The sequence below is a fragment of the Salmo salar genome, chromosome 18 (assembly GCF_965601325.2).
Source record: "Salmo salar chromosome 18, fSalSal1, whole genome shotgun sequence".
Classification (NCBI taxonomy): Eukaryota; Metazoa; Chordata; class Actinopteri; order Salmoniformes; family Salmonidae; genus Salmo; species Salmo salar.
The window spans coordinates 28,674,773-28,698,894 of NC_138308.1; the positions used below are offsets into that span (position 1 = coordinate 28,674,773).

Sequence of the window (24,122 nt, forward strand, 5' to 3'; positions counted from 1 at the left end):
AACTGTTTTGCAAGTTAATTTCACATTGCCTACATCCAAGAGGCCATTGGGGAGAAAGGCAGTGTTTTTCCTTTTGCTTTGTACACCATTGTGACTAAGAGGGAGAGGTTTGCATCTCATTTGTCGTAATTACCTCTTACTCAGCTAGGCCAGGCAAAGGGTTAGACTGTGGGCCTAAATTTCCCAAGGAAAGAAAACAAATCCACACCTTATTATCCCACCCACACATAATATAACTGTTCATAATGCCTTATGTGAAATGTCTTGCATCAGGTATCACCACACATTCCAGAGCAACTGCACAATGGGAAATGTTTGTACTTTTCTTGGAGCCAACAATTTACCTAACCATATCAATGTGAGTGAATATCACAGCCTGTCGTGCCTAATCTCATTATATCACTTCTATTACCAGGCTCTTACACCAGGTCCATACAGTACATTAGATATTATAGTTTCATAAGAGTGAAGGTGTGTGTGTGTGTGTGTGTATAAACGCCATTACTTCTTAGTAGATGTTGCAATAATGCACTCTACACAAAGCTCTGTTCCTTTCTGGGACTGTATTTTAAACATCTGAGTAAAAAATAAAGGGTGACGAGCAATGTCATCTATTATAGTTTTTTATAAATATAGAAAAATACAAAAACTAAATAGTGACATATAACTAAGCAATATGCCAGAGGGGATGTGGCATATGGCCAATATGCTTTTCTTAAGCACGGCGCAACGTGGATTGCCTGTATACAGCCCTTAGCCGTGGTATATTGGCCATATACCACAACCCCCCGAGGTGCCTTATTGCTATTATAAACTGGTTACCAACGGTTCTGTCATAACCATGGTATACTCTCTGATATACCACAGCTGTCAGCCAATCAGCATTCAGGGCTGGAACCACCCAGTTTATAATTTAGAATAAATAACTCTGGAAACAGACGGATTTATGCAGTTGCTATTGGGCCATGCAGAGGAGGTCATAGGTGAGCTGTGAGATGTCAAAGGCTTGGTGGCGAGGGGGGCTGTCGGGGGTGTGTGTGTGGAATGGTTCCAGGGAACTGTTGAAGATGACTCGTGCCCGCTGGTTCTCCACCATCTCATCAGCCCAGCGAGGAGGGGGCAGGTCAGCCGAGTAGAGGAGAGGATACATGTTGTCCATGTATACCCTCACAAACTTCCTCTTCAGCAGCGGTAGGTCCCTCTGAAAAACCCACACACACACACATAAATCCACCATCACACAAAACACATACCCACAGAACAAGCCAGTTCAGCAGTGCCACAAAAAATAGCTTCACAATTCCTCAACCACCAGAAAAATACGTAAGGGCCGGTTTCGTGCACACTAAAAAGCACTTTAAAATGGAGAATCTCAATCAAAAATACTTCGGTCCAGGATTAGGCTTAATCGGTGTCTGAATGTTCAGAAAGTTCTGCTCTAAGGATTTGCTTACCTTTTCAGATCTCTTCATATTGCTCTCAGCCTCCAACCAAGACTTCTGAACAGAAAAACAATTCAGTCAGGGAGATGATGCAACATTATAGTAAATACACTGTAGCTAGCTAATAAATCTATAAAAGAGCCCACTGATTCCTGAAGATAGGGTCTGAATTGCATTGGGTTTTCAGGGGGTGGTGAGATGAGCTAGCCTCGATCCGGCAACGGAATTTACCCTCAGGGCATCCAGCAGGTCCGATTGGTCCACGATCTCAGGGAAGGTGGCCAGCAGAGGACTACAGATCAGATCTGTTGGGGAGTGACAACGGCCCGAGAGAATTCCTCATTAGTGACAAACAGCTACTGCAACACATACTGTACTGTACTACTGTAGGAAAAGCAGTCTGGTGTTCTCTGTATCTGATCATCAACACAGGTGAAACAGGGCCAACACCAATCTGACTAGATTACCTTCCTGGGCCCGGTTCCCCAAAAGCATCTTAAGGCTAAATTCATTGTTAGAACCTTCATAGGAGCATCGTTACATCTCTGATCTGTTTCCCAAAACCATCGTTACTAAAGTTGAACTTGAAAACGCTTGTCATTTACCAACTGCCTCAGACCACTCGCAGAACAGCTAAGTGTCACTTTATACACTGCTCCCAAGTGGCACAGAGGTCTAAGGCACTGCATCGCAGTGCTAGAGGCGTCACTACAGACCCTGGTTTGATCCCGGACTGTATCACAACCAACCACTGGTCACTTTAATAATGGAACACTGGTCACTTTAATCATGTTTGCATACTGTTTTACTCTTTTCATACGTATATACTGTATTCTAGTCAATGCACAATTGGCCCAGCGTTGTCCGGATTTGGCCGTCATTGTAAATAAGAATTTGTTCTTAACTGACTTGCCTAGTTAAATAAAGGATAAATACAATAAAATCAAAGTGTGTTTAACAGGTGAAATCAATAAGGGATCTTATCTTTCACCTGGATTCACCTGGTCAGTCTGTCATGGAAAGAGTTCTTAATGTTTTGTACGCTCAACGTAGAATCAAGATGTTTATTTTTTATTTCACCTTTATTTAACCAGGTAGGCTAGTTGAGAACAAGTTCTCATTTACAACTGCGACCTGGCCAAGATAAAGCAAAGCAGTGCGACACAAACAACAACACAGAGTAACACATGGAATAAACAAGCATACAGTCAATAACACAATAGAAAAAAAGAAAGTCTATATACAGTGTGTGCAAACGGCATGAGGAGGTTAGGCAATAAATAGGCCATAGTAGTGAAGTAATTACAATTTAGCAAATTAACACTGGAGTGATAGATGTGCAGACAATGATGTGCAAGAAGAAATACTGGTGTGCAAAAGAACAGAAAAGTAAATAAAAACAATATGGGGACGAGGTAGGTAGATTGGATGGGCTATTTACAGATGGGCTATGTACAGCTGCAGCGATCGGTTAGCTGCTCAGATAGCTGATGTTTAAAGTTAGTGAGGGAAATATAAGTCTCCAGCTTCAGCAATTATTACAATTTGTTCCAGTCATTGGCAGCAGAGAACTGGAAGGAAAGGCGGCCAAAGGAGGTGTTGGCTTTGGGCATGACCAGTGAGATACCTGCTGGAGCGCGTGCAACGGGTGGGTGTTGTTATCGTGACCAGTGAGCTGAGATAAAGTGGAGCTTTACCTAGCAAAGACATATAGATGACCCGGAACCAGTGGGTCTGGCAACGAACATGTAGCGAGGGCCAGCCGACGAGAGCATACAGGTCGCAGTGGTGGGTGGTGTATGGGGCTTTGGTGACAAAACGGATGGCACTGTGATAGACTGGATCCAGTTTGTAGAGTAGGGTGTTGGAGGCTATTTTGTAGATGACATTGCCGAAGTCGAGGATCGGTAGGATAGTCAGTTTTACGAGGGTATGTTTGGCGGCGTGAGTGAAGGAGGCTTTGTTGCAAAATAGGCAGCCGATTCTAGATTTAATTTTGGATTGGAGATGTTTAATATGAGTCTGGAAGGAGAGTTTACAGTCTAGCCAGACACCTAGGTATTTGTAGTTGTCAACATATTCTAAGTCGGAACCGTCCAGAGTAGTGATGCTAGTCGGGCGGGCAGGTGCGGGCAGCGAATGGTTGAAAAGCATGCATTTAGTTTTACTAGCGTTTAAGAGCAGTTGGAGGCCACGGAAGGAGTGTTGTATGGCATTGAAGCTTGTTTGGAAGTTTGTTAACACATTATCCAAAGAAGGGCCAGATGTATACAGAATGGTGTCGTCTGCGTAGAGGTGGATCAGGGAGTCACCCGCAGCAAGAGCGACATCGTTGATATATACAGAGAAAAGTGTCGGCCCGAGAATTGAACCCTGTGGTACCCCCATAGAGACTGCCAGAGGTCCGGACAACAGGCCCTCCGATTTGACACACTGAACTCTGTCTGAGAAGTAGTTGGTGAACCAGGCGAGGCAGTCATTTGAGAAACCAAAGCTGTTGAGTCTGCCGATAAGAATACGGTGATTGACAGAGTCAAAAGCCTTGGCCAGGTCGATGAAGACGGCTGCACAGTACTGTCTTTTATCGATGGCGGTTATGAAATCGTTTAGTACCTTGAGCGTGGCTGAGGTGCACCCGTGACCAGCTCGAAAACCGGATTGCACAGCAGAGAAGGTACAGTGGGATTCGTAATGTTCTGTGATCTGTTTATTGACTTGGCTTTCGAAGACTTTAGAAAGGCAGGGGAGGATGGATATAAGTCTGTAACAGTTTGGGTCTAGAGTGTCACCCCCTTTGAAGAGGGGAATGACCATGGCAGCTTTCCAATCTTTAGGGATCTCGGACGATACGAAAGAGAGGTTGAACAGACAGGTAATAGGGGTTGCAACAATGGCGGCGGATAATTTTAGAAAGAGAGGGTCCAGATTGTCTAGCCCAGCTGATTTGTCCAGGTTTTGCAGCTCTTTCAGAACATCTGCTATCTGGATTTGGATGAAGGAAAAGCTGCGGAGGCTTGGGCAAGTAGCTGCGGGGGGTGCGAAGCTGTTGGCCGAAGTTGGGGTAGCCAGGAGGAAAGCATGGCCAGCCGTAGAGAAATGCTTATTGAAATTCTCGATTATCGTGGATTTATCGGTGGTGACAGTGTTACATAGCCTCAGTGCAGTTATTCTCCATGGACTTTACAGTGTCCCAAAACTTTTTGGAGTTAGAGCTACAGGATGCAAATTTCTGTTTGAAAAAGCTAGCCTTTGCTTTCCTGACTGACTGCGTGTATTGGTTCCTGACTTCCCTGAACAGTTGCATATCGCAGGGACTATTCGATGCCATTGCAGTCCACCACAGGATGTTTTTGTGCTGGTCGAGGGCAGTCAGGTCTGGAGTGAACCAAGGGCTATATCTGTTCTTAGTTTAAAAAAAAATTGAAAGGGGCATGCTTATTTAAGATGGTGAGGAAATTACTTTTAAAGAACGACCAGGCATCCTCGACTGCGGGGATGAGGTCAATATCCTGACGGGATGAGGCCAGGTCGATTAGAAAGGCCTGCTTGCAGAAATATTTTAGGGAACATTTGACAGTGATGAGGGGTGGTCATTTGACCGCGGATCCATAGCAGATGCAGGCAATGATCGCTGAGATCCGGATTGAAAACAGCAGAGGTGTATTTGGAGGGCAAGTTCGTCAGGATAATATCTATGAGGGTGCCCATGTTTACGGATTTAGGGTTGTACCTTGTGGGTTCCTTGATAATTTGTGTGAGATTGAGGTGTGAGATTGAGGTGTGATTGAGTGTTAAGAATATCCCAGTTTAGGTCACCTAACAGAACGAACTCTGAAGATAGATGGGGTGCAATCAATTCACATATGGTGTCCAGAGGACAGCTGGGGGCTGAGGGGGGTCTATAACAGAAGGCAACAGTGAGAGATTGTCTGTCTGTCTGTGACCTTTACAATTGCTACAAACAATTGAAGGATAAAAAATGCTTCAAATGAAAACCAAAAGATGACTTGCATAAAAAGATAAATAGGCTACATGGGCCTATACAGTGCCTTCAGAAAGTATTCACACACCTTTACTTTTTCCACATTTTGTTGTGTTATAGCCTGAATTTAAAATGGATTCAATTTAAATCTTCTGTCACAGATCTACACATAATACCCCATCATGTCAAAGCGGAATTGTTTTTGTATAACGTTTTTTAAATTAATAAAAAATGTAAAGCTGAAATGTCAATAAATAAGTATTCAACCCCTTTATTTTATGGCAAGCCTAAATTAGTTCAGGAGTAAAAATGTGCTTAAGAAATCACATAATAAGTTGCATGGTAGCAACAACAAAAAATATGACTACCCCATCTCTTTACCCTATACATAAAATGATCTGTAACATCCCTTAATCGAGTAGTGAATTTCAAGCATAGATTCAACCACAACGAACAGGGTGTTTTTCAATGCCTTGCAAAGAAGGGCACCAATTGGTAGATGTGTAAAAAATATAAAAAAGCAGACAGTAAAAAAGCAGACAGTGAAAATACCTTTGAGCGTGGTGAAGTTATCAATTAGGCCTTTGGATGATGTATCAATACACCCAGTCGCTACAAAGATACAGGCGTCTTTCCTAACTCAGTTGCCAGAGAGGAAGGAAATTGCTTAGGGATTTCACCATGAGGCGCAGTGATTTTAAAAGAGTTAGAGTTGAATGGTTGTGATATGACAAAACTGAGGATGGATCAACAACATTGTAGTTACTCCACAATACTAACCTAAATGACAGAGTGAAAAGAAGGAAGCCTGTACAGAATTAAAATAGTCCAAAATATGCATCCTGTTTTTAACCAGACACTTAAGTAATACTGCAAAAACAATGTGGCAAAGAATTTACATTTTTGTCCTGAATACAAAGCGTTATGCTTGGTGCAAATCCAACACGTCACTGAGTACCACTACCATGGAGTTGGCTGTATTATTCTGTTTTCCAACAGACACTTAAGAGACAAATTCACCTTTCAGCAGGACAATAACTTAAAACACAAGGCCAAATATACACTGGAGTTGCTTACCAAGACCATATTGAATGTACCTGAGTGACCTAGTTACAGTTTTGACTTGAAAAGCTATGGCAAGACTTGAAAATGGCTGTCTAGCAAGGATCAACATGACAGAGCTTAAAATATATATTATAATAATAATTGCCAAATATTGTACAATCCAGGTGTGGAAAGCTCTTAGAGAATTACCCACAAAGACTCAAATAAAATTGTATTGGTCACATGCGCCGAATAGAACCGGTGTAGATTTTACACCGGTTCTATTCGGCAACAATGCAGAGTTAAAAAGTAAGACAAATATTTGCTGAATAAAAAAGACATAGTAACACAATAAAAACAATAACAAGGCTATATACAAGGAGTACCGGTACAGAGTCAATGTGCAGGGGTACGAGGTAGTTGAGGTAATAGAGGGAATACAGTGCATTCGGAAAGCATTCAGACCCCTTGACTTCTTCCACATTGTTATGTTACAGCCTTATTCTACATAATAACAAACAACTGAAATATGTAGTGTGTGTGTGTATCAGCGGCAGTCGGTGCCGTTTAAGATGAAGGAGGATGATTTCTTGTTTTTAAATAATTATGAACATGGCATATTGGATGACTGTCAATCATAATCCATTCACCCAGCTCAATGTAACATCGATAGGCTTAGGCTACTACATGATACTCAAGTTTTCCCTATACCGATCACGAGGTTGCCAATGAATGAAAGTTTACAACGTAGGTGCACATTAGTCCAGTTACAAACGAGAGTTTCTATTGGACAAATTCAGGTATGTTTATCCCCGTTTTGTTCGCTTCCGTTTAAGAAACGTTTTCAACAGAATTGGCGCAATGAATACACTCCTGATTACACGCAAACACAGTTAACTTTCATAGCAGCCACATACAAACAGCTTGTTGTATATATATATATATAATTCCTTCTTGCATCTATCTATCTATCTCACCTTTTCCATTCGCTTGTGGACTTCAGTGTACAACACATCAGCTGTCTGTGACCAGGCAAAAAAAACAATTTCCAAGCCAAACCTTCATATCATAACCACTACACACAGCTTACATCGTTGTCAGGTCATAGTCAACATAGCTACTAGAACTAACGTGTTAGTAAACCCGCTACAATTATGCAGTACAGCAGGGTTCCCAACCAGAAGTACTAGGACTCCTCGGGTAACTTGGCCTATCCACAGGGGGTACTTGAAAAGACGCATGAGATCATAGGCTTACTGGTAAAATGCACATGAGGGGGTACTTCAGGAGTACTCCGTGCAGAGCAAAATTCTGTTGATGTTACAATAACCAAAAAAGGTTGGGAACCACTGCAGTAGTGTACAGTCAGCAGCAAGCAGTTTAGCAGTTATACCGGTGGGTCCCGGTGGCAATAAATTAATAAAACAAAATCTTACCTTACTTGGAAGAGTTCCAGTGTTGGATAGCCATAGCCAGCTATCTAATATAGCATCCCTCTCTGTTTGAGCCGGGTGTTTGGGTAGGCCAAACTAGCTTTCAGCATTTGATGCTAGCTAAATAAGTGAAAAAAATATATACCGCGAAATATAGCTGGCTCTCTTTCGCTTCCTCTCTCGACGGCAGGGAGCGATGTACTGGGCCGTACGCACTACCCTCTGTAGTGTCTTGCGTTCGTATGCAGAGCAGTTGCTATACCAAGCGATGATGCAGCTAGTCAAGATGCTCTCAATGGTGCAACTGTAGAACATTTTGAGGCCCTGAGGGTTCATGCCAAACCTTTTCAGCCTATTGAGGGGGAAGAGGCGCTTTTGTGCCCTTTTCACGATTGGTGTTTTTGGACCATGATAGGGCCTTAGTGATGTGGATACCAAGGAACTTGAATCTCCCAATCCACTTCACTACAGCCCTGTCAATGTGAATGGGGGTGTGTTCGGCCCTCAGTTTCCTATAGTCCACGATAAGCTCCTTAGTCTTGCTCACGTTGAGGGAGAGGTTGTTGTCCTCGCACCACACTGCCAGGTCTCCGACTTCCTCCCTATAGGCGGTCTCATCGTTGTAGGTGATCAGGCCTACTACCATCGTGTCGTTGGCAAACTTAATGATGGTGTTGGAATCGTGCGTGGCCACACAGTCGTGGGTGAACAAGGAGGAGACTGAGCACGCACCCCTGAAGGGACCCCGTGTTGAGGGTCAGCGTGGCGGAGGTGTTGTTGCCTACACTCACCACCTGGGGTTTGCCGTCAGGAAGTCCAGGATCCAGCTGCAGAGGGAAGTGTTCAGTCCCAGGGTCCTTAGCTAAGTGAAGAGCTCAGAGGGCACTATGGTGTTGAATACAGACCTGTAGTCAATGAACAGCATTCTCATATAGGTGTTCCTTTTGTCCAGGTGGGAAAGGGCAGTGTGGAGTGTAATAGAGATTGCGCAATCTGTGGATCTGTTGGGGCGGTATGTGAATTGGAGTGGGTCCAGGATGTCTAGGATGATGGTGTTGATGTGAGCCATGACCAGCCTTTCAAAGCATTTAATAGCTACAGATGTGAATGCTACGGGGTGGTAGTCTTGGGCACAGGGACTACGGTGGTTTGCTTGAAACATGTGGGTATTATAGACTGGGTCAGGAAAACATGTAGGTATTACAGACTCAGCTGTAATCAGCTGGAATCGCCGCCAAAGGTGCTTCTACAAAGTATTGACTCAGGGGTGTGAATACTCATGTAAATCAGATATTAAATGTTTTTAAAAATATGTTTCCACTTTGTCATTATGGGGTAGTGTGTAGATGGGTGAGAAAAAAAACTATTTAATCCATTTTGAATTTAGGCAGTAACAACAAAATGTGGAATAAGTCAAGGGGTATGAATACTTTCTGCAGGCACAGTTTATATATTAATCATATTGAAATCAATTTTGTTCAATCAATTGACTTCTATTTTTCCAATAGGCTACAGTCTTATCTTTTCCTCAATATATTTCATGACGTGTAAAAATGTGCGCAATGATGTGCAATCTGTGATTTAGTGCATTGTTATTGGTGGGCATTAGAATAAGCCGTCTCAATATTTGCAGCCATATAGGTGGTAATATTTCGGGTCGGGTGAAAAGGGGGTGTGGTGGGATTATTTAAGATACTCTTTGAAGAGGTAGGGTTTTAGATGTTTTCGGGAGATGGGTAGGGACTCTGCTGTCCTAGCTTCAGGAAGAAGCTGGTTCCACTATTGGGGTGCCAGGAAAGAAAAGATGGGCCTAAGAGGGAGCTGCCTTCCCGTAGGGGTAGGAAGACCAAGAGACCAGAGGTGGCCGAACGGAGTGCTCGGTTTGGGGTGCTGGGTTTGATCATAACCTGAAGGTAGGGAGAGGCTCTGTAGGCAGTTACCATGGTCTTGTATTGGATGCGAGCCTTGATTGGAAGCCAGTGGAGTGTGCAGAGGACCGGGGTGACATGGGAGAACTTTGGAAGGTTGAACACCAGGCGTGCTGTGGTGTTCTGAATAAGTTGAAGGGATTTGATGTAGAGCATGAACGAGTCACTGCTTTGATGTTTGCAGAAAACAACAAGGTTCTTTGCACTTTGGGAGGGGACACCGTGGAGTTGTCAACCCTGATGGAGAGGTATGAGCAGGCAGGACCATGCCGGGCCGGGAGGAAAGGCGACAGTGCGAGTCATAGGATGAGACTAGGGTTGAAGAGGCAGAACCAGGAGACAGAATGATTTAACAGAAGGGAGAGATGATAGGATAGAAGAGGAGTGAGTAGTGGGAGAGAGAGAGTGAAGATTGCGACGGCACATGACCATCTGGGTAGGGGCTGAGTGGCTAGGGTTGGAGGAGAGGGAGACAGAAAAGGAAACAAAGTCGTGATCAGAGACCTGAAGGGGAACTGCAGTGAGATTAGTAGGCAAACAGCCTCTGGTAAAGATGAGATCAAGAGTATTGCCTGCCTTGTGAGTTGGAAAGGATTGGGAAAGGGTGATGTCAAAAGAGGCAAGGAGGGGAAAGAAAGTTGGAAAGAAATTAAACGAAGGCAGATGTCAGGAGGTTGAAGTCGCCAAGTACAAAGAGCGGTGAACCATTGTCAGGTAATTAGTTCATCAAGGTGTCAAGCTCATTGAGGAACTCTTTAAGAGCACCTGGTGGGTGATAGATGACAACAATGTTAAGCTTGAGTGGAGGAGTGACAGTGACAGCATGGAATTCAAATGAGGACAGGTGAGTGAGGGAGGGGGAAAAAATCTCCAATTAGGAGAAATGAGTAGCCCTGTGCCACCACCACGACGACCAGATGCTCTCGGACTATGAGAGAACACATAGTCAGATGAAGAGCTGATCTCTAGGTGCTGATCCATCATCAGTATGAATGGAGAAAGCTGATCCAAGAGCAGCTCTGCCTTTCTTTCGATCCTATCAGTATCAGCACGTGCTCCAACGTTCTCTCTGCGTGCTGTTTTGGCCATTATAGGAACGACGCATCGTTAAAAACACTCGTAAGCCTATGTTTGATCGCTATTGGGAAACCGGACTCTGTTCTACGTGGAAGACACAATCATGTACACTAAGTATGTGACCTGATCAATGGTGGTGATGCTGTATCCAACATATCATATACAGTCAACCCATTATCCCTATCCATGAGTATGTGGGAGTGTGCGTGCGTGCGTGCATGTGTTACCTGCATTCTGCATGGTAGCCCTGTCCATAAGCAGAATATCTGCCAGTAGTTGTCTGTGTAGAACCAGCAGGTGTATACTGGAGAGACTGCCCACTAGAGTGTCTGGAAGAGCACTGACAAAGCAGGGAGAGGAGTTAGTAGTTTTGATGTTCCTGTAGCTAGCTATGTGACAAGAAGTGCTGTAGCTTCGATTCCAAAATCCACACTCACCTCAGCTGTGATCTTGTGCGAACGTTTGGTGATTTCAGTTTGAGGAAGAGTTTAGGGAGTTTCCTTGACAACATCATCTGCTGGAACATGCCTGTTCCTGTGGCTGGGACCAGAGAGAGATCACAGGGACGATGAGAACCTCAGAAACTCTTATTCTCAACATAACATTAGTAATAATGACCTCTTTCAATTCAATACAACTTTATTTATTAACATGTAATTAACATGCACTTTTTGCGCATTCATACCTCCTCTTGTTAAAGACGGATCCACCTCTATGTCCTTTTCATACGGTGTGCCTCCATGCACAAGCAATTCATAGGTCCTACAGACAGAGACACAGACAGAGACAGACAGACAGACAGACACAGGCATGAGATTCACTCCCAGATTATGAAATCTTTTCTGACATACTGCATGTGTTGATGACGACACTGGGCTGCGAGTCATTTTTGGCTTCGGAACAGACCTGTTGGGGAGAAATGAGACGGAACGACATCGGCCCGAGAGAATTCCTCATTAGTGACAAACAGCTACTGCAACACATACTGTACTGTACTACTGTAGGAAAAGCAGTCTGGTGTTCTCTGTATCTGATCATCAGCACAGGTGAAACAGGGGCAACACCAATCTGACTAGATTACCTTCGTGTTCTACAACACCCTCATGTACACTACAGTACGTAACCCGATCAATGAAATCAGATTTTGATATCTCTTAGGGCATCTGTGTTGATGGCGACATCGAACTGCGAGACTTTGTGGCGCTGGGCCAACAAAGGAGCAGTACAGTACCTGTGTGGGACAGGTGCTCCGTTGGTGTCAAAGAGCTTCAGGAAGGCCCAGCCACAGCTCAGGTCTCCTCTCTCACCTGTAGACTGGATGGCAAAAGCTCAATATTAATCAATGCAAATAAGAATAATTTGAAAATCATGTAATAGATACTGCTTATAATTAACCGTCTTCATAGTACACCGTTGGAGAAATAACAGCTAAAGGGGTTTGTCTACAGACATGGCTAGTGCATTGAGAGACAACGTAGACTTGAGTAGTCTTTCTCAGGAATGGTATAAGAAACGCTTACATTTCGGATGTATGTGACGCCAAGTTCAAATAATATTCCCAGCTCAGGAGCGTCCGAGTTGCACCTCAGAAAACAGTCCCCATCCAAAAGGCTGGGTAGATTCCCAGTCATCTGCGAAACGAACCCAAACAAGCATTTAAACTAAACTTTTAGCTTTACAGAAATACATTCAGACTATACAGCATGGTACGCTCTGCTCCATTTCAATAACTTGAGTGTTCAGTGATGTCTAAATGATGTAGTACCCGGGGAGAAAAGGACCAGGTCTTGACGTTGTTTGCATTGCAAGTGGCTCGGATGGTGTGGATGTTACTAAGAACCTAAAAAGAGTAGACGGTCAACAATGAAATTATTGACCCTCACTCACAACATTCACAACAGCCTCACTGACGTTACATAAAAAGAGCTAGGTATGTTGAAAGGAACACATGTTGGGCAAGAGAAGAGTGTAGAAAGACACAATCCAGTCAAAAGGCATCATGGGTGAGCATGGCAGGGTAGAGGTATCCCACCTGAGTACCGTCGAAAGCGCAGAGGCGGATGTGCCGACTGAGAACTTGAACTCCGACCCCTGGGGTGGGGATACTCTTGCAGCTCCACAGAGTCAGAGTGAGGGACATCCTCGCTGTCCTCTGACGAACCTATGGGGGACGAGAGGGTTCCTTCTTACTTCTAATACATGCACAATAGTCATGCCTACACCATCCTAATGAAGCCCTGACTCACAATGGTTGAGTCAAACGAAACAGCACACACTAATAACAATTGTCACCAACACACACACAATAACTGACACGAGGGCTGTTACAGTGACCGCATTACCGCCACACCGGCGGTCACGCGTCATGACCGCAGTTAAATTCCACGTGACCGTTTAGTCGCGTACCTAGGCTTCTCCAAGCTCTGATGCTGCTGATGGTCGTTAGTAGTGATGGATTCTATTAAAATGTAACATGTTTCAAGTTAAACTGTAGTTAGTTTGTATCCTGTTTGGTGAATGATTACTGTGAGTATTAATGGAGTTTAGGACATGAAACTGTGTGTATGCTCATTTAGAAAAGTTGACCTAATCAGATAAGAGGAAATTGCCTAGGGTCAGAGAGCAGGGTCAGGCCCAGAACAGAAGATGGGCATCTGGCTAAACAAAGAGAGGACCATGGACATTCCACAGGGGAAAGGAGGGAAACTCATTTGGGTCATGAAATGTATAGCTGGGGAGGTGACACCAACAAGAGGGTGGTGACCAAAAGGAGGGACAAGTATAAGACGTTTTGTGTACTTTCTAAATTTATGCACTCAGCTGACTGTATCCTTGGTATTAAACACTTGAAACTTCTCTTGAGCTTTTGGTCTCAATTCCTTATTGCAAAGAGGTTGCAATAGCATTTTTCTTTATAACAGTAACCTACCAAACTTGCTAACTGTTGGTACTCAGCACTCTATTGTCCCTCTAAATCACTCTGACATCAATGCAAATGTTTTAGAAAATCAAATCAAACACTTAATGAGAGCCCATGAGCTCATGTTGTGCAACATTTCTATAGGCTATGCAATTGCATAAGAAAACAGAGTTTTGAAGGCCTCTATTTCTCAACTTTTCCTAATATTAAGCACATTGCTTCTCTTTACAAAGGAGTATAGCCTACCTGACTGGCATTTAAGTGCGTAGTTGACATTCATTTTTTCCCCATGTATTTTCTCATGGTTCATTCTAAATACAAACTAATGTCACACATATATTATTTAGTATACGTAAAGACAACATTAAATCAAGAATAGTCTGATGGGTCTACAATTTTAGCCCATTACTTGTGAATGATGTATTATCACTTGTGAATGATGTATTATCACTTGTGAATGATGTATTATCACTTGTGAATGATGTATTATCACTTGTGAATGATGTATTATCACTTTTAAATGATGTATTATCACTTGTGAATGGTGTATTATCACTTGTAAATTATTTATTATCACTTGTAAATTATGTATTATCACTTGTGAATGATGCCCAGCGTGTGCAGTAGGGCAAGAAACACTGCATGCCTTTTTCACCCCAACTTTTTCAAATCAATGTCGCACAGCTAATGTAGCCTAGCCCATAGGCCTATATGTTTTTATAAGGTTTGTATCACAACTAAAGTGGCGAAATAACTTCTTAAAATTAAGCACAATCCACTTTACAACCAGTGTAGAGCCTAACTGGCATACATAGGTGGCACGTGTTTCAAGTTTGGTTCAAGTTACTATCACTTTTGAGATTAGTGTTTTTCCACTAATTGAATGAATTTGTGCTTATAGCCGTGCTTATAGCCGAATGCCGTGTGCGCATTGCTGTGCTTATAATGTGAAGAAATAGCCTAATAGTTCATCAACATTTTAACCTCAATGCTCTGATTTGTTGCATCAGCCTCATTGCTTCTAAATTGGGATTTATGACATCCCACAACTGTCTCAAAGTACAGTACCTGTTACACCTGCTCCCGCTCTTTCCCCCTGGCGCTCGAGGGCGCCAGGCTGCCCTGCATCATGCACTCCTGCCATCATCTATTACGCACACCTGCCATCCCTTGTCACGAGCTTCAGCGATATTGACTCACCTGGACTCACTCATCACCTGTTTATTACCTCGCATATATTTGTCAGTTCCCCAGCTCTGTATTACCCGTGTGCTGACGCTGTCCTGTCTCGTTCTATATCCGTTCCCTATTAAATGTTTGACTCCCCGTACTTGCTTCTCCTCTCCAGTGTCATCCCCAGACAGAATGCAGCAGCCAACACACGAAGCATCGGGGAGTACTGGCGTTCCCGGTTGGTATGGTGGCATCGGCTCTGGGTCGCCGCCGATGGAACCGGGGGTGCCTAGCCAGCTCGTCGGGCTTCCACGCCCTAGCTGGCTCGAGAGGTTTCCTTGCCCCGGTTGGCTCGGAAGGCGCCCATCCCACGTCGGGCCTCAGCCGGATCGTCAGGTCTTGTTCGCCCAGCCGGCCCAGGAGTTTTTTTTGTTTTGTTGGTGACGTGGGGTTTGGATTCCGCCGCCGATGGAACCGGGGGTGCCTAAGCCAGCTCATCGGCCTTCCACGTCCTAGCTGGCTCGAGAGGTTTCCTTGCCTCGGTAGGTTTCCATCCCACGTCATGCTCCACTGGATCATCGGGCCGCAGCGGGATCGACAGGCATCCTTGCCTCAGCCGGATCGTCAAGCTCCTATGCCTCAGTTGACTCGCCAGGCTCCCACGCCCCTGCCGGTTCGGGGGAGTTTACCCCCAGCCGGCTTGCCCAGCGCCCATGTCTCGGCCGGTTCACCCAGGTGGGACGCCCCTGGGGGGGTACTGTTACGCCTGCTCCCGCTCTTCCCCCCTGGCGCTCGAGGGCGCCAGGCTACCCTGCTTCACGCACTCCTGCCATCATCTATTACGCACACCTGCCATCCCTCGTCAAGCGCTTCAGCGATATTGGACTCACTTGGACTCACTCATCACCTGTTTATTACCTCCCCTATATTTGTCAGTTCCCCGTTGCTGCATTGATTGTAATTTGTCTGTATTACCCGTGTGCTGACGCTGTCCTGGCTCGTTCTATGTCCGTTCCCTATTAAATGGTTGACTCCCCGTACTTGCTTCTCCTTTCCAGCGTCATTCCCTGACAGTACCAGTCAAAAGTTTGGACACACCTACTCATTCAAGGGTTTTTCTTTACTTTTACTATTTTCTACATTGTAGAATAATAGGGAAGACATCAAAACTATGAAATAACACGTATGGAATCATGTATTAACCAAAAAAGTGTTAAACAAATCAAAATATATTTTATATTTGAGATTCTGCAAAGTAGCCACGCTTTGCCTTGATGACAGCTTTGCACAGTCTTGGCATTCTCACAACCAGCTTCATGAGGTAGTCACCTGGAATGCATTTCAATTAACAGGTGTGCCTTGTTAAAAGTTAATTTGTGGAATTTCTTTCCTTCTTAATGCGTTTGAAACAATCAGTTGTGTTGTAACAAGGTGGGTGGTATACAGAAGATAGCCCTATTTGGTAAAAGACCAAGTCCATATTATAGTAAGAACAGCTCAAATAAGCAAAGAGAAATGACAGTCCATCATTACAATAAGACATGAAGGTCCGTCAATCCAGAACATTTCAAGAACTTTGAACGTTTCTTCAAGTGCAGTCGCAAAAACCATCAAACGCCATTAAGAAACTGGCTCTCATGAGGACCACCACAGGAAAGGAAGACCCAGAGTTACCTCTGCTCCAGAGGATAAGTTCATTAGAGTTACAAGCATCAGAAATTGCAGCCCATATAAATGCTTCACAGGGTTCAGGTAACAGACACATCTCAACATCAACTGTTCAGGATACTGCATGAATCAGACCTTCATGGTCAAAATGCTGCAAAGAAACCACTACTAAGGATACAAATAAGAAGACGAGACCTGTGTGGGCCAAGAAACACAATCAATGGACATTAGACCGGTAGAATAAGAAGAATACAAACAGTGTAGTCATTCCCTCCGCAAGGCATTCAAACAAGCGAAATGTCAGTATAGATACAAAATGGAGACGCAATTCAACGGCTCAGACACAAGACGTATGTGGCAGGGTCTACAGACAATCACGTACTACAAAAGGAAAACCAGCCATGTCACAGACACCGACGTCTTGCTTCCAGACAAACTAAATCTCCCTATCCCAGTCTGCTGTCCCCACATGCCTCAAGATTGCCACTATTGTTCCTGTACCCCAGAGGGCAAAGGTAACTGAACTAAATGACTATCGCCCCATAGCACTCACTTTTGTCATCATGAAGTGCTTTGAGAGGCTAGTCAAGGATCATATCACCTCCACCTTATCGGTCACCCTAGACCCACTTCAATTTGCTTACCGCCACAATAGGTCTACAGACGATAAAATTGCACTACACTACACTACACCATCTGGACAAGAGGAATACCTTTGTAAGAATGCTGTTCATTGACTACAGCTCAGCATTCAACGCCATAGTACCCTCCAAGATCATCATTAAGCTTGAGGCCCTGCGTCTCAACCCCGCCCTGTGCAATTGGGTCCTGGACTTCCCGACGGGCTGCCCCCAGGTGGTAAAGGTAGGAAGCAACATCTCCTCTTCGCTGATCCTCAACACTGGGGCCCCACAAGGCTCCGTGCTCAGCCCCCTCCTGTACTCCCTGTTCACCCATGACTGAGTGGCCACGCACGCCTCCAACTCAGTCATCAACTTTGCAGACGACACAACAGTAGTAGGCTTGATTACCAACAACAACGAGATAGTCTACAGGGAGGAGGTGAGGGCACTCAGAGTGTGATGTTAGGAAAAAAACCTCTCACTCAACATCAATTAAACAAAGGAAATGATCGTGGACTTCAGGGAAACACCAGAGCTAGCACGCCCCTATCCACATCGACGGGACAGCAGGTGGAAAGTTTTAAGTTCCTCGGCGTACACATCACGGACAAACTGAAATGGTCCACCCACACAGACAGTGTGGTGAAGAAGGCGCAACAGTGCCTCTTCAACATCTGGAGGCTGAATAAATTTGTCTTGTCACCTAAAACCCTCACAAACTTTTACAGATGCACAATTGAGAGCATCCTGTCGGGCTGTATCCCCGCCTGGTATGGCAACTGCACCGCCCACAACCACAAGGCTCTCCAGAAGGTGGTGTGGTCTGCACAACGCATCACCAGGGTCAAACTACTTGCCCTCCAGGACACCTACAGCACAGTGGGACTATCATTTGTTTTTCAACAGCACAATGACCCAGCACACCTCCAGGCTGTGTAAGGGCTTTTTGACCAAGAAGGGGAGTGATGGAGTGCTGCATCAGATGACCTGGCCTCCACAATCACCTGACCTCAACCCAAATGAGATGGTTTGGGATGAGTTGGACCGTAGAGTGAAGGAAAAGCAGCCAACAAGTGTCAGCATATGGTTTTTTAAGGGGCATTACAGCCACACAAAGGGAACGCCACCGGGAAATTCGAGGCCTGGTGAGAATATGATCAAGTGCTTGTCAAACTGTGAATGAGAGACTGATGAAGTTTTGATGTCTTCACTATTATTCTACATTGTAGAAAATAGTTAAAATAAAGAAAAACCCTTGAATGAGTAGGTGTGTCCAAACTTTTGACTGGTACTGTATGTTAGAATATTTATTTATTGCACAGAAGGACAAGTTGACTAATACAATAGGTCAACATGTGTACTATGGGGATAGTAGATTCACATAGGCTAGTGATTTTGCTGTTCGTTAGGCCTACACATGTTATTGGCCGATGAAAAGTAGACAAATGTGGGCAGTTCTTCTAACATCTTCAATATGTGCCTCGAAATTCGATAAGAAGGACGCGCACAATTGCGTCCCCGATGTGTCTGTCTTCACTTCCAGCCTACTTCTTAGCTGTGAGAAGGACCCGGTCACGTGACGGGCATTGGCTAATAAGAATTGAGATAGCTGAGAGAGCCATGTGAGTGAGAGGTGCTTCGGAGCACTGGGAGAAGGGAATTATAAGTATTATATTCAGCCCAAGGGCACAACGGACACTTTGCCCGCAAAAGGCATGGATTTTTTAGGGGGAATTACGGTCACAAAAGGGGAACGCCACCAGGAAATTCGAGACATGGTGAGAATATTATCAAGTGCTTGTCAAACTGTGAATGAGAGACTGATGAAGTATGTTCAGCCTGCACAAGAAACAAATCAGCTTTTTTCAAATCATCATTAGAGTCGTATCATGCAGCCTTAGAATGTATAAAAAACATATAGCCCAACGTTTGTAGAAGAACTAAAGTTGCATTAATAACTCTAAATGAAGCATATAGTAGGACTTGTTTCTCTGTTAAGCGCTTAACACAGAATAGCCGCATGTGCGCACTTCCTTGGAAATCGTTTGGAGAAAATATCCTTTCTATTTTATTCAGCTATGTTCAATTGTATTGTTCATACTATAAAATAATATAAAATAATGCCACGGAATTCTGAGCAAATCTTCTTTGCTAAGTGAATTTGGGTAGCCCACAGCCATATGACATAGCCTTATTAGGGCCTAACATAAGGACAACTCAGAGTATGCTATTCTGTTCTTCTGAAATAGTCTAAAGAAACATGATATGAAGAAAATAGTCTAACTAAAATAAATAACGGATTTATTGTGGTGTAGGCTATATTAAATGGATTTCTTGTAGATGTTCCAAAGGTCTGCATCAGTGGCTTGTAGGCTGTGTGGAAGCCAGGAGATGCTAAATGTGTTCATGTTAATTAATGGTCAGTTACTGTGAGACCGACAGTTATTTGTTTGACAATCACCGGCTGACAAAATGTCATGCCTGCCACACCCCCAACATACATCAAGCTAAAGGAGGACCTATTTGTGTGATGTGACCTTTGCAAGTTGGCCATAACTGCTTTAATGTCATCTCAGTATAAATGCTTACTTTTCCAGTGTCTGGGTCCCGGAAGAGGTCTTTGAAGGACAGTTTGGATTGGCTCAACTCTGGCTGGATGTAGTGACTTGCTTTGTAGGTATTCCCTGTAAAACACACAGGCCACAGGCCCATATGAAAACATACAAGCAAATTCTAGGTCTTATGAGCGGAAAGTTCAACGTTGTGAGATTTTTGTGCAACTTCCGGCGTCCATTTACATTGAACACTGAGGCTATACCCTTACAGTTTTAGACAGTAGCCAATAGGCTATTATGGATATCTAAGCATAATGTACTGTAGGCCTGCCAACAAAACCAATGGACAAAATCCCATAACATTTTCACATTGAAATAGCTTTTGATTTCTATGATATAGCCTACAGTAGCCTATATGTGGTGTTCAATGCAGGCCTACATCGCATGAGACTTTTAAAAAGTTGACATTAATTCATGATTATTTACTTGGTCTGTAATACCATGGGATAAATAGGTGACCGTAAATTGCATTGTATTGTGTTGTATGATTCAAGAAACCACTTTACAAAATAAAAGTAATTCTTATTACCATACAGATAATTAGACAATGTACGTTACCCCTCTGCCTATTGGCTTATTTGCATATTCAAGCCTGTCTCAAAATACAACACTGCCCCTTTAATTAAGACATAAGCTTTTTACCTGACTGGCTTTTCAAAAACAGCTTGAAATGTAGCCTACAGGTTTTGTTCTCTTGTAGGAAGCAGTAACTCCCCATTGCTGACCTATACTTAATTCTAACAGGGCTAATAACTCGCTGACTAGCAAAGAATATCAACAAATGTGCACTGCGCTCTGATCTGAAAAGCGAATTCACTTGCGGGTGATTGAAAGGCCGCCAATAGAATTCTACTCCTTTGCACTCTGGCTCTGCCTACAACAAAATCAGACTCAATCTTGCAAAGTTGGATTTGTTTTGGTTTGTTGCATTGAAAAGGGGCAGAAAAAACGATCTATATAGTGCAAATTAATGGGGTGAACTCAGTGAAGATTAACCTCTTGCGTCTCTGCGCTGCCTGGCATTTCTTCTGCACGGCAGTCCTGGAGGAAGTGCACGACCGCTGACGCACGCAGCTTGGAGGGAACATGGGTGTGACCCTGTCCACTATCTATTCTTTTGTTTGACTGTACAAACCGTACAACTATTGAAGAATTATGCAGAGCATGAAAAGCATACAGCCTCTGGGGTGGGTGACCGACATGGAAGAAAATGTCTATGTTTTTGTGTGCATGCATGCCTGCTGTGACATATTAGCGGTGTGTGTGTGTGTGTGTGTAGCAAAGAGGGTTAGTGTAAATGTGGGTATTTGATGAAGATAATGGTACATCAGAACACAGGGTACTAAAAGATGACGCAGGTGTTCTTTATCAATGACATCCAATCTGGCCCACAGTACACAAGCTGATGATACGTGATTAAATATTATTCGGGAGAACTATCTACAGGCATTTTTTGTTGATCAGGCGAGTCTTTCTGTTCCGGCAGAATGTCATGCCCCTTTGAGACAATGCTGATCTAAGCTCAGAGACTTACCTTCATCTAGTAGTTTAGAGAGGGTGGATGACCTGAACCCAGCAGGGATGGCACCCATGGCTGACAGAACATCAGTAGCATCAACCTGAAAATAATTTCACACAGGAATAGACACACACAAGTAGTAGATGATGTTTTAGAATCTAGTTGAACTGGTCCACCACGAGCTCCTCTTACCTCAGTGATGGCTCTCCTCACACTGTCCCAGTTTGAGCTGTAAATGTGAGAAGATATTCACTGTGACAGTCATTGGGAACACTAGAATACCATCATCAGCACTGGAAATGTATGCGTTATCAATTACAGAAAAACAACAACAAACTTGATTGACTAGCAGTCAGAAAAATTCATAATAATTTTGTTCAGGGAGTGATAGTCTTCATTTGTGAACATTGCCATCTAGTGGTTATGAAGAGAACCTCACCTCTGCTTCCTTTTGGACTCAAGCTCCTCATCCTCTGATGCTTCCTCATCATCCTCCTCATCATGGTCTGAATATCTCTGAAACATACAAACAACATTCATAAAATGATATGTTTTTGTTGTAATTAGAATTACAGCAATCAACATCAAAGAATTGGTCAACTGATGGTACCTTCAAGTAGGTTTTGGGGACTAGTCCCTTATTGCCCTTTGAGTCCTGCGCAAGCCACCAGCCATCCTCATTTTTACTGAGAATCGTCAGGACCTCACCCATCTGAAAAGATAAGCAAAAAATATCACCACTATTTAACTACATTATGACAAACAGTCAGGATATGATCTTTGTATGCTAGTGAATTTGTCTGAGCAGTATTTTGACCTGAATGGTAAGATCGCCTTCCTGCTCTCCTTTAAAGGCACTGATGACCATATACGTGGCAGTGCCTGACTCTGGGATTTGTTCCATGGTCTTTGTAACTACATCTTCCTCATCATCATCATCATCTTCTTCCTCATCTTCTACACTCTCCTCTTCACTCTCCTCTTCCTCACTGTCTTCCTCACTGTCTTCCTCCTCTTCATCTTCCTGGGCTTGGGATGACCTGGGGGAAAAAATGGGCAGATGGTCTTTCTCTTTGGACACTGGCAGTTTCAAGAACTTGTCTTAATTTAACACATAGCTAGGCGGTAGATAACAACCTCCAAACACTAGCAGAAGCCAGGCAAGTCTGTTTTGAACAAAGGGCCTACAACTCACCTATGAGGCCTGGGAAAAAGAAAACATCATCACAAGTCATGGATCATGAATGTAGACAATATTACGCAATCACAAGGACTATAGTCTTGAATGTGTTTATTAAGAAATATTGCTATGCTCCTCACCCTCCCTCGCTTTTCTGAGGCGGAGAGAGCTCCAGGACTAGGACCAGAAGCTTCTCCTCAATCCCCCGCAAACGGCTTTCCTCCTCCATCTTCCTCTGGTCGTAATTCCCCACTGGGGCTGGCTCGTCGGCCTTTAGTGCGGAGCAGATGAAAAATGTATAGCTAAGTATAGTAGCTAGCTAGCTAGCTAGATTAATAAATGCTGTATATACATAACGTTACCTTGGTTAACTTATTGAGCTTCCTGGTTGTCTCCTCCACTAAGTTTTGTAGATGTACGCATCGGCTGGAAGAAAAGGCAACGTTTTAAGTTAGCTAGTTATAATATCCATAAGTTAGCAGCTAGCTAGCTATAACTAACGTTTAGCAGATTTGAATAAGTGAAGAGTGTAGCTACGTTAGCTACCTCTGATATGCCTCTGTGCGCCCTAACCCATCCGATAGCCGTGCATCTTTTATCAGACTGTCAACCTATGGAAAGTAAAACACATGTATCACCTTTATGATGGATCGTAGCCTAGGATGACTGCAACCAAGCATAGCAGGTAAACTACCATGCATTGCACTCAAGTTAGCTAGCTAACGCTAGCTGGCTCACCTGTCTTTTGATATCATCCGTCACTCTTTGCACTGTTTGCAGAGGCCCTTGTCTTTTTGGTGGCATAGCTAGCTATATATATATTTTTTTTTTTCTAATTAAAATATATAAACAAAATTAAGCCGCTAGCAACTGCAAATTCACACTTATCAGACGCTTTTAGTTGTCGCTAAGCAACGACTTCCGTTCCACCACATATTTCTAAATAAAGGTACCATAGGCACTGTAACAGATTTCAAAATAAAAGTATGCACTAGAACTGAAAGACAATTATGGAATACAACAACGTTGAGTAGCGTGTAGCAGTGGCGTGTATTCGTGGACGTCAATGGAAGCCAGGTTTCCCTAAAATATTTGACCAATAATAAAATAACAATTATAAAATAATTTATCTTTCGTCTCTCTGTGTTTTCATAATTTCCCTTCAATTCGCAAGTGGCTGAATCTCACCGGAAAAATGTAATGACATGTGTTAGGGTTGAACTGGCTATTTGTATGCATAACCTTTATAATATACCGGGGAAGCTACGGGTAAAATCAACTGTTGAAGACAAGAAGAACTACAACCGGCAACAGGAAGTGCGTCACGACGCTGGGACCAGCCTGCACGCCGACGTTAGGAGGAGCAAGTTTAAACCACGCTCCTCCTCCCTCTGACAGGCCAGCATTGAGCGGGAACTATCTCTGTCAGAGTATAAAAGCGAGAACAATAGGATATGTCGTTCTCTTCTCTGTTTGCCCTGCGAGGTATAACAGAGAGACCGTATACGAACGACATAT

The 24,122-nt window shown here is 43.7% G+C and overlaps 1 protein-coding gene across 2 annotated transcripts; it reads right to left on the reverse strand.

The window, feature by feature from the left end:
• Window positions 1-605: 605 nt before the first annotated feature.
• Window positions 606-23,524, reverse strand: nphp1 (nephronophthisis 1). 2 transcript variants are annotated; one of them, XM_014154977.3, is made up of 20 exons: window positions 23,343-23,524; window positions 23,151-23,215; window positions 22,967-23,030; window positions 22,745-22,875; window positions 22,242-22,464; window positions 22,035-22,136; window positions 21,864-21,940; window positions 21,617-21,653; window positions 21,440-21,524; window positions 19,880-19,974; window positions 12,939-13,067; window positions 12,672-12,746; window positions 12,427-12,537; window positions 12,138-12,220; window positions 11,592-11,668; window positions 11,344-11,446; window positions 11,134-11,246; window positions 1,674-1,747; window positions 1,455-1,499; window positions 606-1,201 (listed from the first exon to the last, which is right to left on the reverse strand). In XM_014154977.3, the coding sequence occupies exons 1-20, from the start codon at window positions 23,406-23,408 to the stop codon at window positions 956-958; spliced, it is 2,001 nt and encodes a 666-aa protein (XP_014010452.1). In that variant the 5' UTR covers window positions 23,409-23,524; the 3' UTR covers window positions 606-955. The 2 variants fall into 2 exon arrangements, with proteins under 2 accessions (XP_014010452.1, XP_045556942.1); XM_045700986.1 differs by lacking the exon at window positions 23,151-23,215 and having other exon boundaries at window positions 23,243-23,354.
• Between the last annotated feature and the right edge of the window lie 598 nt (window positions 23,525-24,122).